General features: G+C 50.3%; 1 protein-coding gene across 2 annotated transcripts in view; it reads left to right on the top strand.

Annotated features, from left to right (window-relative positions):
* Positions 1-18,189, top strand: part of plxdc1 (plexin domain containing 1) — a 355,103-nt gene that overhangs the window by 317,438 nt on the left and 19,476 nt on the right. For both annotated transcript variants that reach the window (XM_067429432.1, XM_067429431.1), the window contains 2 exons: positions 7,243-7,366; positions 7,621-7,656. In XM_067429432.1, the coding sequence (XP_067285533.1) occupies positions 7,243-7,366; positions 7,621-7,656 (160 nt within the window). The remainder of the gene's footprint in view (positions 1-7,242; positions 7,367-7,620; positions 7,657-18,189) is intronic.

The following is an 18,189-nucleotide window of genomic DNA, read 5'->3' as shown; positions in this document are numbered from 1 at the left end:
CACTGAAAGGATGTTGTTCGCCGACCGTTCTTCACCGCTTCTCTGATGTTAATGTTTGAATTGTTGCGGTTGCTTCTGGTTTGAAGGACATTTGATGTAGATCGCTGCGGCTGCTCTCTCTTCTGGGTGTCCGCTGCTCATTGGTGGTCTCCCTCGAGCTGGAACTGCATGGTGGCTTACTTGTTATTCTTTTTTTTTTCCTTTGTTGCACTTTGAGATTCTTTGGAATGAAAAGTGCATTATAAATAAAATCTATTATTATTATTATCAACTCCTATTGATATGAACTCACATCGCCTATTGGCTTTTAGCACAGGTAGTGAGTCATAGTTTGGTTTCGATTTGAGTCATTGGCAGCATGTTGCACTGATTAAACTTTTGAATAATTATAAGGGCGGACTGTACATTTTAAGGCTAGTCGGTTAGCTGGTCATTAGGAGAAGCGCGCCGGTCAGTGAAGAAGCATGAGTCGCAAGTAAGTGTTTTTGAAATACTCTGTATTTGCTGTATTGCTTAAGCCCTATTCGGACTGGATTAGTTTTACATGGGGAACTGGGGGTAAATTAAATTATTACCAGAGGTTATTTTAGTCCCGTCCTAATGTGCCATCTCGGTAATCATTACGGGCAATATCAGTAAAGATTAATGAGACTTTTACCTTCTGTAAAAAGGCCCGGAAAAATGACCTCGGATAATACTAATCCTGTTCGAATAGACCCGCTGTAAAAATGTATGCTAAAATTCCGTCATTTCCTGTTTAAAAGTTTTTTTTTTTTTAAATGCGTTTTTGCGATCATGGAGGCACTTGAAGCACTCGGTTGGAGCTCTCTCTAATAACTTCTCTTTCTCGCGCACACCCCTCGCCACACTGGCAGAGGTTGAGGCACAGGTTCTCATCACAAACAATTGGAAATACTCAGCCCACACCTCTCTATGCAATAACAACTCATTTGAATATCATGCTATTACAGTTACAGCCCCTGCTAAAATCCATCTTGTAGTCACCCATATGAAAAAAAACCTATATGGTTCATATATAGCATTTATATATATTTATATATATTTTCCTTACTTAAATCAGTCAGCATTATCTTATATGTTTAATGTAAGTCCCAAATATGTCATACACAAAATCAGACCGTTTATGGCCCATTTCATACTAAAAAGCACACAGAAAACTTTTGGGTCATGTATGAATACTTATATGAGTTTTACGTGTAAACAGTATGCAATGGTATATGGTATTAGTAGAAAATATCTGATATTCATATACAAATCATATAAAGTTCTTATACTGAATCATATGCTACTAAAATTAAAGTCATATAGGATTTATTTACATTTTGTGTCATTTGTGTATATGCTTTTCATACAGACTTCATATTTTTTAATAGGGAAATGGTGTGTTAGCTCTTCAAGTTTATATAATATACATATAAACTACATATAATAATTATACATGATTTCAGTCAATATTACAACATCTCTGCATTTACTAACCATATATGATTTCAATCAATGACATACACAAATTTGTGATGGAAACACTTTTATTTCAACACAAAATGAAACACTCAAATTATACTCCACATGAGTAATTTACAATTCCAACTTGATAGCAAACTGAACTTTGCTCAGGAAAAAAACCCAAAAAACAAAAAACAACAACAAAATACATTGAACAGTGTCATGGCCATCAAACAAAGATAATTAACGGATTAGTTCACCCCAAAATGAAAATGTCCTGATAATTGACTCACCCCCATCTCATCCAAGATGTTCATGCCTTTATTTCTTCAGTGGAAAATAAATTAAGTTTCTTGAAGAAAACATTCCAGGATTGTTCATCATATAATGCTTTTCAGTTGCAACCAAAATGTTGAAGGTCCAAATCAATGCAGTTTCAAAGGGCTTCATAGCCTCTGCGTTATCCCAGATGAGGAATATGGTCTTATCTAGTCAAACGATCAGTCATTTAAAAAAATGAATATACTTTTCAACCTTAATTGTTCAACTTGCGCAGCTCTGTGATGTGCCAAGGATGACAATCACGTGTAAATGGTCACATAGACTTAGGCAGAAGTCCTGCACTCGTGTTTACAAAGCGCCCGTGTGAAGACCAATACAAACGCCCTTTAGCAAAAACACTCAATTTTCGACTGAAGAACGAAAGACATGAACATCTTGGATGACATGAGGTTGAGTAAATTATCAGGACATTTAAAAAAAATATTCTAATAAAGGCCTTCTGAAGAGAAGCTATGCATATCTTATTAGAAAAATATCCATATTTTTGACTTTATAGACTAAAATATCTATCTTCCGGTAGTCAACCGTGCGGGTCTACTTACGCCAAAAGAGTGACCTCTGACCTGAAGCATGATGTATTGATGAATGCTGATATGCAGAGAATAGAGGAAAACAAAACACTGGTCACAAATTTGACGCCATCGAGAACTTGACCAAGGTGCCGACGACCAGCTGCTGCTTTCTCTCGGTCATCGGTCGCAGCGCCTCTGCCGGCTTGTTGCCGAGGACATCCCCTCCTGCGTCCGCCTCACCCTGCTAGAGCCGAGCAGCAGCCTCCACTGGAAGAGCAGGGGGCCGGATGCGAGGGAGGCACCCAACCAGTCCAGGGTCCCGCTAACCGGCAGGCAAGCGCAAGGGGACGCGGCCCTCAGATGGACAGGCTAGGGAGAACAGGAGCTGCTCAGGGGGAGGTGATCCGGGCACTCCGGGCCGCCCACGGGCCTCCCAAGTCGGGTCTGAGCATCCCACCTCTCTGCCGAGGCAGCAGCCGAGTGGGCTTCGAGGACGCCTCCGGGCCTTCTCACCCACTCCCTGCCCGCACCAGGAGTATTCGCGCGACACTTTGGGCTGCCTCCCGGATCGAGCCAGAGCACTCCTTTGCGCTGCCCCACCCGGGGCATGTCTGTGGTGCCGTTGGTCCGGCTGGTACGGTCCCTGGGAGCTTTGCTACAGCTCCCTTGACCGTCCCGTTGGCTCATCCATACCATCAGACTCGGCTATGCGATTCAGTTCGCCCGCCGGCCACCCAAATACAAAGGCGTCCTCTTCACCTGCGAAGCAGCAACGCCCAAGTCTTGCGGTCAGAGATCGAGGTCCTACTTGCGAAGGACGCGATCAAGCTGGATCAAGCAGCCGAGATGAAGACAGGGTTCTACAGCCCCTACTTCATCGTGCCCAAGAAAGGGGTGGGCTACGACCAATCTTGGACCTGCGTGTCCTGAATCGGGCCCTGCACAAGCTCCCGTTCTGAACGTTAACGCAGAAATGCATTTTTCAATGCATCCGTCCCCAGGATTGGTTCGCAGCGATCAACCTGAAGGACGCGTACTTTCATGTCTCTATCCTCCCTCGACACAGACCGTCCCTACGCTTTGCGTTCGAGGGGAAGGCATACCAGTACAAGGTCCTGCCCTTTGGGCTGTCCCTGTCGTCTCGCGTCTTCACGAAGGTCGCGGAGGCAGCCATTGTTCCACAGAGAACACGGTGTTCGCATTTTCAACTTTCTTGCCCAGCCTCGGGAGCAGTTGTGTGAACACAGGGACATGGTGCTCAGTCACCTCAGCCTGTTGGGCCTTTGTGTCAACCGAGAGAAGAGCAAGCTCTGTCCTATCTCTTACCTCGTTATGGAGCTGGATTCGGTCAGCCAGACTGCACGCCTCACGGAGGAGCGAGTTTGGTCGGTGTTGAACTGCTTGAATTCATTCAAGAGCAGGACAGCGGTCCCACTGAAACTTTTTTAGAGGCTCCTGGGGCATATGGCATCTGCAGCCGCGGTGACGCCGCTCGGATTGCTTCATATGAGACCGCTCCAACACTGGCTTCATGGCCGAGTCCAGAGGTGAGCGTGGCAGAGCGGCCAGTACCGGGTCCCAGTGACTCCGTACTGCCGCCAAACTTTCAGTCCTTGGTCAGACACAACGTTTCTCCGAGCCGGGGTGCCCTTAGAGCAGTGTCCAGGCATGCTGTGTTATTCACGGCCTCTACAACGGGCATGCAGTTGCGGGTCTGTGGACGGAACCCCAATTGCATTGGCATATCAATTGCCTCAAGTTTCTAGGAGTACATTTGGCACTGTGCCGCCTCAAGGGGCTGCTACGTGGCAAACATGTACTGGTCCGTACGGACAGCATGTCCGTACCCTGAACCCTGTCAGAACCCTGTCTTCATCCGTTACGTACATCAACCGTCAAGGTGGTCTAAGCTCCCATCGCATGTTCCAACTCACCCGCCCCCTGCTCCTGTGGAGTCAGAAGCAGCTGAGGTCCATTCGGGCCATTCATGTCCCAGGTGTGCTTAACCAGACAGCCGACAAGCTTTCTCGACAGCCAGCACCTTCGGGAGAGTGGTGACTCCACCCCCAGGTGGTCTAGCTGATATGGGACCAGTTTGGGGCCGCACAGGTAGACCTGTTTGCCTCTCCGGACTCGACCCATTGCCAGTAGTAATATTCTCGGACCGGGGGTACCCTCGGCACAGATGCACTGCCGCACAGCTGGCCCCAGGGCCTACGCAAGTATGCGTTTCCCCCAGTGAGCCTTCTTGTACAGACTTGTGCAAAGTCAGGGAGGACGAGGAGCAGGTCTTGCTAGTTGCGCCTTACTGGCCCAACCGGACCTGGTTCTCTGAACTAACTCTCCTCGCGACAACCCCTCCTTTGCCCATTCCCCTGAGGAAGGACCTTCTTTCTCAGGGACGGAGCACTCTATGGCACCAGCGTCCAGACCTCTGGAATCTTCATGTCTGGTCCCTGGACGGGACACGGAGGTTCTAGATGTACTACCACACCACACTAACACAAGCAGTCGTAGATACCATCTCTTCAGCTAGAGCCCCCTCTACGAGGCGCCTCTATGCTTTGAAGTGGAACCTGTTCATTGAGTGGTGTTCTTCCCGCCGGGAAGACCCCCGAAGGTGTTCGATTGGTGTCGTGCTTTCCTTCCTGCAAGATGGGTTGGAGCGAAGGCTGTCTCCCTCCACCCTCAAAGTGTACGTCCCCACAAAAGCGGCGTACCACGACGCAGTTGAAGGTAAGTCCGTAGGGAAGCATGACCTAATTGTCAGGTTCCTTAGAGGTGCGAAGAGACTAAATCCTCCTCGCCCGACCTTGATACCCTCTTGGGACTTAGCTCTAGTGCTCAGAGCACTTCAGAGCCCTCCCTTTGTGCCTTTGGAGTCAATTGAGCTTAACATTTTGTCAATGAAGACGGTGCTTTTGACTGCATTGGCCTCCATCAAGAGGGTAGGGGACCTGCATGCACTTTCGGTCAATGAATCGTGCCTAGAATTCGGGCCTGGTAATGCTCCCATTATCCTGAGACCCCGGCCCGGATACGTGCCCAAGGTTCCTACCACTCCCCTTTGGGATCAGGTAGTGAACCTGCAAGCACTGCCTTCGGAGGAGACAGACCCAGCCCTTTCTTTGTTGTGTCCGGTCCATGCTCTTCGCGCTTACATTGACCGGACCCAAGGCTTTCGGACCTCAGAGCAACTTTTCGTCTGTTACGGAGGCCAGCAGAAGGGAAAGGCTGTCTCCAAGCAGAGGTTAGCCCACTGGATAGTGGATGTTATAGTCTTGGCTTACCAGTCCCAAGACATGCCTTGCCCGTTCAGGTTGCGAGCACACTCCACAAGGAGTGTAGCATCCTCCTGGGCACTGGCTCAAGGCGACTCGCTGACAGACATTGTAGGGCTACAGGCTGGGCGACACCTAACACGTTCGCTAGATTCTATAGCCTCCATGTAGAGCTGGTATCTTCCCGAATTCTCGCCCCTAGTGGCCAGTAGCGCTAAGTGCCCATTCTAAGTGTCGGCTTGCAATGCCACTCCCGCCCTCTGAGTCTATTGTCTATTGTCTCCAGTTGTGTTCCCCGGTAAAACGGTTAACCCTGTCGAGCTCCTCCGTCACCCCTGCGGTGTCAGACGTTGCAGACCGTCTGACGCTAGGCCTGCACCCATATGCTTGTGGAACGTGGCTGTAGGCTGGGTCCCATATGTAGCGGTTCCCTCACGGCAACCCCATATGTGTATTCTCCACGGTACCAGCTACCCTAACGGCTAGCTCCGTGTCTCTCCCTTGGTAGAGCCCGCTCTGTCGTCTCTGGCCGTGTTCTTTCCCCCCTACCATTAGGTGGAACCACCCCAGAGACTGCCATATGTTGCACTACCCGGCCAGGTTAGTCCTTATGTGTATTCTGCCACCAGGCCTTCTCTGAAGGACGTGGCTCTGCAGCGTACCTTCTCCCAAGACGGGCACGCTTCCCAGCATTCATTAGTCACACTTAGTGGGTCTCGCAGAAACAACCTCCCTGCTTGGAGCCCTGACTTCTGTACCATACTAGACGGTCCAGTGCGCTCAAGCAGGAAGCTGAAAGGGCCAGCATCCTGGAGTTTTCACTAGGGATCCCAATTCGTAGGTCTAAGTCCGATGTACGTCGAACGTGACCGACTGAAAGGGAACGTCTCGGTTACGTATGTAACCCTCGTTCCCTGAAGAAGGGAACGGAGACGTACGTCCCGTTGCCAGGTGCTGTGCTTCCGCTAGGTGCCCAGTCACTAAGTCGGCTCCTCAGCAGAAAAAAGCATTGATCTGCCATTCCACTACCTATTTATACCCGCGCTGCGGGGCGGAGCGTGGAATGTGCGGATCCCATGCCAATCTCCGATTGGCTCGTTTTTACACACTCGAAGTGGATAGGTCTCTGAGGTCAGATCCCCAATTCGTCGGTCTAAGTCCGACGTATGTCTCCGTTCCCTTCTTCAGGGAACGAGGGTTACATACGTAACCGAGACGTTTTCTCCACAGCAGCTGTACAGCCGAATAAAATTCTGTTGCATTATTTTCCTGTTAACACTGTAAAGCTGTTTTGAAACAACTCTATAAAATTCAGTCAATTTACCTATCTTTGTTTGTTTGTTTGTTTGTTTAATTCTTATTAGTTTTTAGTGTGAAATGTATACAGCATATGTACAACAGATAATGTAATATTTAAATATGAAATTTAATGTATTTAAATATAAATACACCCAGAGTAATATACACCTTTATTTCATGATTTATTTAATGTGGCAATTATGGTGGCTACATGAGCAATGAGAGTCAATGGGATCATGAGAGGGAATATGCCATTAACAAGTGAATGCTGTTTTTTTCCCCACATGTGCTTGTATTTTAAAAAAAAAATAATGATATGATTTGGTATGTTCTTGTCTAAGGCAAAAGGTACATGTGACGATTATTCTCAGGGAGGCCCAGAGAGTTCAATCAACCCTTTTAGTTCTCCACTGCCATTGATGACAACTTCCCATGCAACTCAACCTGCCAGTCCTGTGACTGAAGGCAAGTATGTCCAAGACATACATACAAACATACATAAAAACCATGATACATAACCCATCACACCCATAACTACAGCATTTTGTCAGATGACTAAGGATGAATTTGCATGATTTTTAAGGTCTTACAGCTAGAATAGTAATGTATGTCATTGTTTTTGTGTGCATTTTGCATGTGGAGCTTAAATACTCTTTTGTTGTCCTTCATGGTCTTGTGCTTGCATTGCTCTGTACAACGACAGTCTCTTTCCTCCACAGATGACACCAAACTTCTCTTTCACCATCATGGCAATGGTGAGTCAGTTAAAGGCTCTGTGTTTCTTGGCTGTTAATCGTCCATGATGATACATTTTCAGCCCTTCTTTTGAGTGTGAAATCAATTGGAAAGAGTTTCACATGATCATAGTTTGTATTGATTTTGCAGCTCAGTTTGTTTATTTATTTTATATTAAATATTAGAAAAGTGACAGTAATTCACAGCTCAACTGACTCTTCTGTTGACCACAATATAATCCATTCTTGAATTAGATGTACTTTTCTTACCCCACTGGCAATTCTACAGGTACTTCTAAAAAAATTAGCATATTGTGATAAAGTTCATTATTTTCCATAATGTAATGATACAAATGAAACTTTCATATATTTTAGATTTATTGCACACCAACTGAAATATTTCAGGTCTTTTATTGTTTTAATACTGATGATTTTGGCATACAGCTCATGAAAACGTCTCGGTTACGTATGTAACCCTAGTTCCCTGAGGGAACGAGACGCTGCGTCGAAACGCTGTGAGAACGCCTCTGCATTAATGCGTCGTGAAGCGCCTGTAGAACCATTCCATCGGAAAAAAGATCGATCGTCGGCGTGATGACGTCATCGACCGGAAGCTATAAAGCGTCCGTGAAAACAAACAGGAACTAACTTCTGATAAAGCCTGAAGTAAGTGATCACGGACACGCCGGGAGTATGGCAGAGCGACGCAGCGTCTCGTTCCCTCAGGGAACTAGGGTTACATACGTAACCGAGACGTTCCCTTTCGGGGAACTTGAGCTGCATCGAAACGCTGTGAGAACGCTTATACCCACATCGCCATAGGACCAAGTGTCTCGTATGTGTGAAGCTGAAGCGCACGGTTACGAGAGTACCTGCACCCCAACAGTAGATGCCAGATCTAACTCGTAGAACCTAACGAAGGTTAGCGGAGACGACCATCCCGGCCGCATTGCAGATATCATGGAGGGAAGCCCCCGACAAAAGTGCCTTAGAGGCAGCCATACCCCTGGTAGAATGCGCCCGGACAGCCAATGGAGACGGCTGCCCGGCCGCCTCGTAAGCAAGTGAAATGGCCTCGACCACCCACTTGCTCATTCTCTGCTTAGATACTGGAGCCCCTTTCTTAGGGGCTCCGAAACAGATGAATAACTGATCGGTCTTTCTCCACAGGGCAGCTCTGTGGACATATGTATCTAATGACCTCACAGGGCAGAGCAGATTTAATCTTTCCTGGTCTGACGTCGTGAACGGAGGAGGAAAGAAGGCTTGAAGAGTAATGGGGCCCCGTGGGCTCGTAGGAACCTTGGGGTCATAACCCGGCCGGGGATGTAGAAAGGCCTTCACCATCCCTCGAGTGCATAGCCGGCCTCAACCTTAAAGTACCACGGAGGAAGCGTGTAATCAGAGGGTGTCTTCCCAAAGACACTCCACCCAAAGGGACGTGGAAGGCACCCAAGGCCGCCACGTACACCTTTATTGTGGAGGGGGTCAACCCTGCCGAGAACCTAGCCTGCAGAAACTCCAGCACTGTACCAACCGGGCAGTTAACTGGGTCCCACTGGCGTTCTCTGCACCATGCTGAGAAAAGCTTCCATTTCAAAGCATACAGCTTCCTCGTGGACGGAGCTCTGGAGTGAAGGATGGTCTCAACGACCTCGGCCGAGAGACCTTCCTCTATGAGCCTGGCCCCCTCAGAGGCCAAGCCCATAGTTTTCACATCTCCGGGCGTGGGTGCAGGAATCTCCCACCCGCCTGAGAGAGTAGATCCCTTCTGGTCGGAATCTCCATCGGAGAGCCTTCCAGGAGAGATACCAGGTCCGAAAACCATAATCTGGTCGGTCAGTACGGAGCCACCAGAAGTAAAATGGACTGCATTTATATAGCGCAAGTACTTGGGCCACGTCCCGGCGTACCCTCTCCAGAACTCCTGGAAGCAAGACAATCGGGGGGAAGGCGTACAGGGGTAGCCTCGGCCACTCCTGTACCATGGCATCCAACCCTAGCGGGGCTGGATGGGACAGAGAAAACCACTGCGGGCAGTGGGAATTCTCCGCCGAAGCAAAAAGATCTATCTCTGCCTTCCCATATACCTTCCATAGGAGCTCCACCACCTCTGGGTGGAGTCTCCATTCCCCGGGCCTCGGCCCCTGCCTCGAAAGGCTGTCTGCTTCCTGATTCAGGACCCCCAGGATATATACTGCCCTGACTGACAGCAATTTCCCTTGGGCCCACAGGAGGATCCGATGCGCCAATTTGTCCAGCGGACGTGACCTCAGACCCCCCTGATGATTTATATAGGCGACCACCGATGTGTTGTCTGACCTGACTAACACATGGTGGCCCCTGAGGTCGGGCAGAAACTGTTTCAGTGCAAGAAACACTGCGAGCATCTCTAGCCGATTTATGTGCCAGTGCCGCTGATGTTCCTGCCATAGACCCTGGGATGAGCGACCACTCATGGTCGCCCCCAGCCCGTGAGAGAGGCATCTGTCATAGGCGACCACCGATGTGTTGTCTGACCTGACTAACACATGGTGGCCCCTGAGGTCGGGCAGAAACTGTTTCAGTGCAAGAAACACTGCGAGCATCTCTAGCCGATTTATGTGCCAGTGCCGCTGATGTTCCTGCCATAGACCCTGGGATGAGCGACCACTCATGGTCGCCCCCAGCCCGTGAGAGAGGCATCTGTCATTAGCGTTACGCGACGAACATGAGCCCCTAACACGGGACCCTGAGATAGAAACCCCGGGTTTTTCCACATGACCAGAGCACATAGGCATCGCCGCGTGACTTTGATCGTGCGGAGCGGATTTCCCCTCGGGGAGAACCCCTTTGTTTTGAACCACCACTGCACTGGCCTCATGTACAGTAGGCCAAAAGGTATTACGTTGGACGCTGCTGCCATGAGACCTAACAGTTTCTGGAACTGTTTCACAGTGACGGCCCGGTCTAGCTTCTGCTCTTTGACTGCTGCCAGGATCGATGCTATGCGTGTTGGCGATAATTGCGCCCGCATAATTACCGAATCCCAGTTCACACCTAGAAAAGTGGTTCTCTGAGCCGGAGAAAGCACACTCTTCTTGGCGTTCAGCCTCAACCCCAACTTCGACATGTGCGCGAGAACAGCATCTCGATGCTGAACCGCCATCTGCTCTGTATTCGCTAGAATCAGCCAGTCGTCGATATAATTCAGTATGCGGATGCCCTGCAGACGCAACGGCGCCAGAGCTGCATCCACACACTTGGTGAATGTGCGGGGTGACAGTGCTAGACCGAAAGGAAGTACTCGATATTGGTATGCCTCTCCCCCGAAGGCAAACCTGAGGAACTTCCTGTGATGTGGAAGGATGGAGACATGAAAATACGCATCTTTGAGGTCTATGGTGACAAACCAATCCTCCAGTTTGATCTGCGACACAATCTGTCTGAGTGTGAGCATCTTGAACTTGAGCTTGGCCACTGAGCGATTTAATAGACGCAGATCTAATATTGGGTGTAAGCCCCCATCCTTCTTTGGCACGATGAAGTAACGGCTGTAAAACCCAGACTCCCTGCTGGGAGGAGGAACCCTTTCTATAGCCCCTTTTTGCAGGAGTGTCTCTACTTCCTGTGCCATTACCAGAGCCTGCTCCGGGCCCACCTCTGTAGGTAGGACACCGCTGAAAGGAGGTGGCCGCCTTTTTGAATTGAATGGCGTACCCCCTTTCGATTATCTGCAGGACCCAACGAGATATGTTCGACAGACGTTTCCACTCGTCTAGAAAATCTACTAAGGGAACCAGCCTCTCGAGGCTGGCCTCTGGTGTACTTTGAGCAACAAGCACAGTGCCCTGAAGCGGCGGACCGGCAGGGAACAACTGACTTGACTGCTCGGGGGCCCCCAAAGGGTGCCGCAGGGAAACGGGTACCGTTGGCAGGGGTAAACACCGTTTCCCTACGGGGGGAACCACCCTCAGCGTCCTGACGCTTCTGGCGTCAGGAACGCTTCGACGAGGCCTTCTTGGCGATCAGGACTGTCCTCAGATCAGCCCTGCCCCTCGAAGGCCTCGTCTGAGAGCGCCGCCCCTCGTCCCCGCGCTGAGGGGGAGTTCGGGTGGCGACGCTCTGTTTTTGCTTTGCCCTGTGCGAGGCGCTCGTATTCGGTTTGGGCTACTTGATGTCAGCAGCAGCCCCAGGGACCTGGACCCGGAGAGGGAGGAACTGCTTGAGCGCCGCAGCTTGCTTTTTCGACTCCTGGAACCTCTCGGTGACAGTATGGGCTGCGTCACCGAAGAGGCCTCCAGGAGAAAGCGGCGCATCGAGCAGAAAGGCTTTCTCCCTCTCCTTGATGTCTGTGGGGTTTAACCAGAGATGCCTCTCCGTGGCCACCAAGTCTGCCATAGAGCGGCCCACAAATCTGGCCGTCTCCTTGGTGGTCCGGAGAGCTAGATCAGCGGAGGAACGCAGCTCTGTAATAATATCTCCCCCCACGACATCACTACTATCCAGATCCCTCAGCAGGTCAGCCTGGTACGCCTGCACGATTGCCATTGTGTGCAGGCATGCAGCCGCTTGACCCGCTGCCGAGTACGCTTTGCCCACCAGCGCCGACGTTGTTTTTAAAGGTCTGGTGTGCAAAGTCGGGGCTTTAAGGGACGATGCCGAGAAAGGCGAGAGATGGCTCGCGAGCGTCTCCTCGACCTTTGGCATCGCCCCATAACCATACTGTTTCAGCCCAGCGATGTTACTATAGACCGAAGTCTGTGGGCTGAAAACACGATATGATGCCGGTCTCTTCCACGACCTTGCCACCTCAGTGTGCAAGTCGTGAAAGAACGGCAAGCACCGTCGCTGAGGCTCTGAGGCGCGAGAAGGCAGGAATCTCTCGTCTAATTTACTTGTACACTTTCTTCCTGCCTCATATCTCTCGGCTGGCCAGACGATGTTAAGCCTGGCCACCGCTCGCGTAAGAACCTCAACGAGCTCCTCGCATGCAGGGGACTGAAGTGGTGAGTCTTCAGTCTCGATGCTTTCAACGTCCACCTCCTCAGAGCTGGACAGTTGAAGCACCGGCGACTCTTTCGGGGGGGAAGAAACCGCCATGCGTGCTTCCATGCCCCGAGAAGAGCCGCTGGATGGTGCAGGTGAGGGCAGAGATAAGGCAGCGCCCGTCTCTAACCCCTCTGCAACATCCAATTGTGATCCCCACGACTGCAGCCTCCGCTCCGCCTCGGCGGCAGCGGGACCAGAGCCGCGGGGAACACGAGCCGAGGCACCCTCCTCAAAGAGTGCCCGGCGGGAGCGCAGCGTTCTCAGTGGTAACTTCTCACAATGCTCGCAAGCAGCCCCCTCAAGGGCTGCCTGGGCATGCTGCGCTCCCAAGCAGGCAACACAGAGAGAGTGTGTATCCCCACCCGTGATGTAGCGTGGGCAGGGATGAACACACTTCCTGAAATTGCTGCTATCGCTCGCCATTCTCTATCTATTTTATTTTCTCTTTTTTTGTTAATATATGTGGAATATTTAACAAAAGTTGTTGGTTCGCTGGGCGTTGTATATACACACACACACTGAGAGCTCACACAGGCTTGCACGATCGTACTGTGTGTATTCGCGGTCATCTCCCTTAGTGCTTCAGCACGCTAAAAGAGCAGTTTTCCATTCACAAAAGAGCAACACGGTTTGACTCTGCGTCTTTTTCAAGATGTCATTCAAACCGTGTGTTTCTGGGTGCGGTCGATATCTGTCTCCGCTTGATGTTCGTTGTCTCACGTGTTTGGGCGCTCAGCACGCTGAGGCTGCGGTCTTGGATGAGTCATGTTCCCACTGCGGGAATATGACCATCCCAGTGCTATGGTCCAGAATCCAGTACCTCAAAAGAGGTGGAGCACAATCGCGCATCCCCCGATCTAGCGGTCCTCCAGCAGCAAAGCAGAGGGCCGCTACTTTGGCTGATGACCTTGGTGCGGACCTGAGGGTGACGGTCAGGGCAAACCCGACGGCTCTGTGGAGTCCAGCGGTACCCACATATTCACAAAAAGAGCAGTTTCCTCTCTCTCTGGACCCCAAGAGGGTCAGGTTGGCAGTGTGCGACTTCAGGTTTCCTCCCCTCCTTTCACCAGGGGGCAGCAGTGTGGGTCTCGAGGACGCCCCCGGGCCTTATCCCCCACACGCTGCCTCTCCCTGGAGTACTCAGTCAACACTCCGGGCCGCCCCCGGGCCTCCCGAGTCGGGGCTGAGTTCTCCACCTCCCTGCCTTCGGGCAGTGGACAGCAGAGTGGGCTTCGAGGACACTTCCGGGCCTTCTCACCCACCCTCTGTCCAGACCAGGAGTGTTGGGGCAACACTTCGGGCTGCCTCCGGGCCTCCCGAGTCGGGTCACAGCACTCCGCTTCGCTGCCCCACCCCAGGCATGTCTGTGGTGCCGTTGGTCCCGCTTGCACGGTCCCTGGGAGCCTGGCTAGTTCTTCCCAGGCCGCCTCGCTGGCTCATCCGTACCATCAGACTTGGCTACGCGAGTCAGTTTGCCCGCCGGCCGCCCAAGTACAAGGGCATCCTCTTCACTTCCGTGCAAAGCAGGGATGGTCATGTCTTGAGATCAGAGATCGAGGTTCTACTGGCGAAGGACGTGATCGAGCTGGTACCTCCAGCCGATATGAAGACGGGGTTCTACAGCCCCTACTTCATTGTGCCCAAGAAAGGGGGTGGGTTACGACCAATCCTGGACCTGCGCGTCCTGAACCGGGCCCTGCACAAGCTCCCGTTCAGGATGCTAACTCAGGAACGCATCTTCGAATGCATCTGTCCCAGGGATTGGTTTGTGGTGATTGACCTGAAGGACGCGTACTTCCATGTGTCTATTCTCCCTCGACACAGACCGTTCCTACACTTTGCGTTCGAGGGGAAAGCATATCAGTACAAGGTCCTGCCCTTCAGGCTGTCCCTGTCACCTCACGTCTTTACGAAGGTCGCGGAGGTAGCCATTGTTCCGCTCAGAGAACGCGGCGTTCACATCCTCAACTACCTCGACGATTGGCTGATACTTGCCCAGTCGAAGGACCAGTTGTGCGAACACAGGGACTTAGTGCTCAGTCACCTCAGCCTGTTGGGCCTTCGGGTCAACCGAGAGAAGAGCAAACTCTGTCCCACACAGAGGATCTCTTACCTCGGTATGGAGTTGGACTCAGTCAACCGCACTGCGCGCCTCACTGAGGAGCGAGTCCAGTCGGTGTTGAACTGCTTGAATATGTTCAAGGGCAAGACAGCAGTCCCACTGAAATTCTTTCAGAGGCTCCTGGGGCATATGGCATCTGCAGCCGCGGTAACGCCGCTCGGATTGCTTCATATGAGACGCTTCAACTCTGGCTCAATCGCTGAGTCCCGAGGTGGGTGTGGCAGAGCAGACAGTACCGGGTCCGAGGAGCTTGCCGACGAGGAGCAGGTCTTGTTAGTTGCACCCTATTGGCCCAACCAGGCCTGGTTCCCAGAACTAACTCTCCTCACGACAGCCCCTCCTTGGCCTATTCCCCTGAGGAAGGACCTTCTTTCTCAGGGACGGGGCACTCTATGGCACCCGCGTCCAGACCTCTGGAATCTTCATGTCTGGTAAATGGACGCTGAGGTTCTAGATGGACTACCACAAGCAGTCGTAGATACCATCTCTTCAGCTAGAGCGCCCTCTACGAGGCTCCTCTATGCTCTGAAGTGGAACCTGTTCGTTGAGTGGTGCGATTCCCACCGGGAAGACCCCTGAAGGTTTTCGATTAGTGTCTTGCTTTCCTTCCTGCAAGATGGACAGCGAAGGCTGTCTCCCTCCACCCTCAAAGTATATGCCGCCGCAATATCGGCTTACTACAATGCAGTAGAAGGTAAGTCAATGGGGAAGCACGACCTAGTCGTCAGGTTCCTCAGAGGTGTGAGGAGACTAAATCCTCCTCGCCCAACCTCGATACCCTCTTGGGACTTAGCTCTAGTGCTCAGAGCACTTCAGAGCCCTCCCTTCGAGCCTTTGGCGTTGTGTGAGCTTAGGATATTGTCAATGAAAACAGTGCTCCTGACCGCATTGGCCTCTATCAAGAGGGTAGGGGACCTGCATTCACTTTTGGTCAACGAATGGTGTCTAGAGTTCGGGCCCAGTAACTCTCAAGTTTTCCTGAGACCCCGGCCCGGATACGTGCCCAAGGTTCCTACCACTCCCTTCCGAGATCAGGTAGTGAACCTGCAAGCACTGCCTTCGGAGGAGGCAGACCCAGCCCTAGCTTTGCTGTGTCCGGTCCGCGCTCTTCGCACTTACATCAACCGGACCCAAAGCTTTCGGACCTCAGAGCAACTCTTTGTCTGTTACGGAGGCCAGCAGAAGGGAAAGGCTGTCTCCAAGCCGAGGTTAGCCTACTGGATAGTGGATGCTATAGTCTTGGCTTACCAGTCCCAAGACGTGCCTTGCCCATTCGGAGTAAGAGCACACTCCACTAGGAGTGTGGCTTCTTCCTGGGCGCTGGCTCAAGGCGCCTCGCTGACAGACATATGTAGAGCTGCTGGCTGGGAGACACCTAACACGTTCGCTAGATTCTATAGTCTCCGTGTAGAGCCGGTATCTTCCCGCATCCTCGCCCCCAGTGGCCAGGAGCGTTAAGTGCCCGTTCTAGGTGTCGGCTTGCAAACGCCACTCCTGCCCTCTGGGCCAGATACATGTGTCTATTGTCTCCAGTTGTGTTCCCCGGGAAACAGGCTAACCCTGTCGAGCTCCTCCGTCACCCCTGCGGTGTCAGACGTTGCGGACCGTCTGACGCCACGCCTGCACCCGTATGCTTGTCAAACGTGGTTGTAGGCTGGGTTCCATATGTAGCGGTTCCCTCACGGCAACCCCATATGTGTATTCTCCATGGTACCAGCTACCCTTCTGGCTAGCCCCGTGTCTTTCCCTGGACAGAGCCCGCTCTGTCGTTTCTTGGTGTGTTCTTTCCCCCCTACAATTAGGTTGGAACCACCCCAGAGACTGCCATATGTTGCACTACCCTGAGGGAACGGAGACGTACGTCCTGTCGCCAGGTGCTGTGCTTCTGCTAGGAGTCCGAGTCACTAGTCGGCTCCTCAGCAGAAAAGGCGCTGATCTACCATTCCACTTCCTTTTTATACCCGCGCTGTGGGGCGGAGCATGGAATGCGTGGATCACATGCCAAATTTCATTGGCTTGTTTTTATACACTCGAAGTAGGATTGATCTCTAAAGTCAGATCCCAATTCGTCAGTTCTGTTCTGACGTTCGTCTCCGTTCCCTCCTTCAGGGAACGAGGGTTACATACGTAACCGAGACGTTTTCATGAGCTGTATGCCAAAATCATCAGTATTAAAACAATAAAAGACCTAAAATATTTCAGTTGGAGTGCAATGAATCTAAAATATATGAAAGTTTAATTGTTATCATTACATTATGGAAAAAATGAACTTTATCACAATATGCTAATTTTTTGAGAAGGACCTGTACATACTACCCCCTAATATTGATCTGTAATTCAATATTTAGACATTATAAACTCACTATTATTACATTTACAATCAAATTTTGTAAAATGCATCACTTTCTTTCTATTGAATTATTGGTATTGATTATTGGGCCACATGATGAGTAATGTGAATCTGTATCTACAACAACGTATATTTGTGTGTGTGAGCATGTTTAGTCTGTATAAAAAAATATTGTTTAAGCCTATTGTTTAAGTATTATTGTTTAAAAGTATACATTTCCCGCCATATTTTCTGGTCTCAGTAATATATTTCAGGTTGACGAAACTCAGTATGGGTCATCAACACGATGCCCTGAGGTAGCCTGAGTAGCAGCGCCCCCTAGTGGATAATCTTTTTATCAAATGCTTTTAACATTGGGTGTAGCTGACTTGTTTCCATAGGAGTAACTTTTTTATCTCCTGAATCTTTGCCAAGTCCAATAATACCAGACTTGCCAGGTTTCAATGTATGGTTTGTGCAGCATTGTGATTTAGCACTTGTCTTTGAAAATTAGCTGATGTCTTTGAAACCGCTAGTCTGATCGAGACAAAACCACTTTCAAAAGTTTGGAAACAAAATATGATTCCTTTATTTTAATAACGGTTTGGCGTATCATTACGAAACTCTGTGTGTCTTCGGGACCATGCTCCGAAAGTACTCAAAAAGTTTCTGACCACTCTGACCACACCTCATTAATTTGGTCACAGCGCCACCTAATGGTCAAACGTGATACATTATAATTTTATATAGCTTTTTTTTTTTTTTTTACTTTTTATAAATCTATATCTATTTTGTCTAAGCTTATGTTAATAGGTATTTAATGGTTCATTGTTGCAGCTGGTTTCTCCCAGCCATGTTGGCATTTCTTATTTTCTTCTTTGCGCTTGTCATGAGTTACGTTTGGCTCCTTTCTCTCTCTCAGCTGTGTGCTATCACAATCAGCGCGCTCTCTGATTGAGAGCGCACCTGTTCCTCTTTACATGCTTCCCTCTGGCTATTTAGTGACTCGTGTTTGTGGCTTCTTTGCCAGATTATTATTGAATGCATCTCGATCTAGTTCTCATCTCACGTT

This window comes from Pseudorasbora parva, chromosome 21 (assembly GCF_024679245.1).
Source record: "Pseudorasbora parva isolate DD20220531a chromosome 21, ASM2467924v1, whole genome shotgun sequence".
NCBI classification, from domain to species: domain Eukaryota; kingdom Metazoa; phylum Chordata; class Actinopteri; order Cypriniformes; family Gobionidae; genus Pseudorasbora; species Pseudorasbora parva.
The sequence above is the reverse complement of the archived record's forward strand: the minus strand, read 5'-3'. Positions and strand labels throughout refer to the sequence as shown.